The 862-nt window shown below is 39.3% G+C and overlaps 1 protein-coding gene across 1 annotated transcript in view; it reads left to right on the top strand.

Moving 5' to 3' along the window:
* The window catches only part of bend7 (BEN domain containing 7), a 3,930-nt gene extending 3,398 nt beyond the window's left edge, over nt 1–532 (top strand). The window contains exon 10 of the mRNA XM_010766452.1: nt 445–532. Within this exon, the coding sequence (XP_010764754.1) occupies nt 445–503 (59 nt within the window). The 3' untranslated portion in view covers nt 504–532. The remainder of the gene's footprint in view (nt 1–444) is intronic.
* Nucleotides 533–862: the final 330 nt, after the last annotated feature.

Below are 862 nucleotides of genomic sequence, written 5' to 3'. Positions count from 1 at the left end.
AGAAATCTTAAATGGACCTTCCACATGTATGAACCTAAAAGTGAAATATTCACACACACACACACACACACACACACACGGAAACAGTGCACAGACCTTTTATATGTCCAGGATATCACATTTCCATCTGCCCTGAGCAATCAGTATTCTTACCTCTCCCCACTTCCCTTTCCACTGAAAACACACACACAAACTTGTGTTGCTGGCTTGCCTATTTTCACGATGTTGCTGTGACATTATTCTCACCTGGTTTCCCAAAATGGCAGCTAAATACTTTGACACTATGCACCTTATCCCATTTTTCACCTTATTATATCTATGCCACAATAGCATTTCTCTTTCTGCTGACTTTCAGACCAATACAAAATCCCCCAAATGCAAATTCAAGCTTTTGCTGTGTTGATATTTTATATATTGAACATTACTTTCTTCCTTCTTTTATAGGCTGTGACTATAACAAGCCCGCAAGTGTTGAGGGGCCAGTGGTGGACAAGACTGGTTGATGTAAGGGCTGCCACAATGGCCTTACAGAAGATTTGTTGAATGTCTTTATTACTTATCTACCTTGATGCATTTTTCAACTTTAGATATTTTCTTTGCAACTGCTGTATGTTATGGATGTAAAGGGGAAAGAGACAAAAGGACCAAAATAACATGTGCAAGATTATTTAAAAGGACTCCCACACACCCACACACACACACACACACACACACACACACACACACACACACACACACACACACACACACACAATCCAGGATTGTGGGCCAATATACACTGAACTACACGCTTGTTAAAAAAATTCCTATCATGTTCATGTTTAGAAGTGACTTGATGTTTTCATTACAGNCGTTAACTTAA

This window comes from Notothenia coriiceps, unplaced genomic scaffold, assembly GCF_000735185.1.
Source record: "Notothenia coriiceps isolate Sejong01 unplaced genomic scaffold, NC01 NC01_scaffold00003331, whole genome shotgun sequence".
Taxonomy (NCBI): domain Eukaryota; kingdom Metazoa; phylum Chordata; class Actinopteri; order Perciformes; family Nototheniidae; genus Notothenia; species Notothenia coriiceps.
Note: the sequence above shows the minus strand (reverse complement) of the source record. Positions and strands in the feature narration are given on the sequence as shown.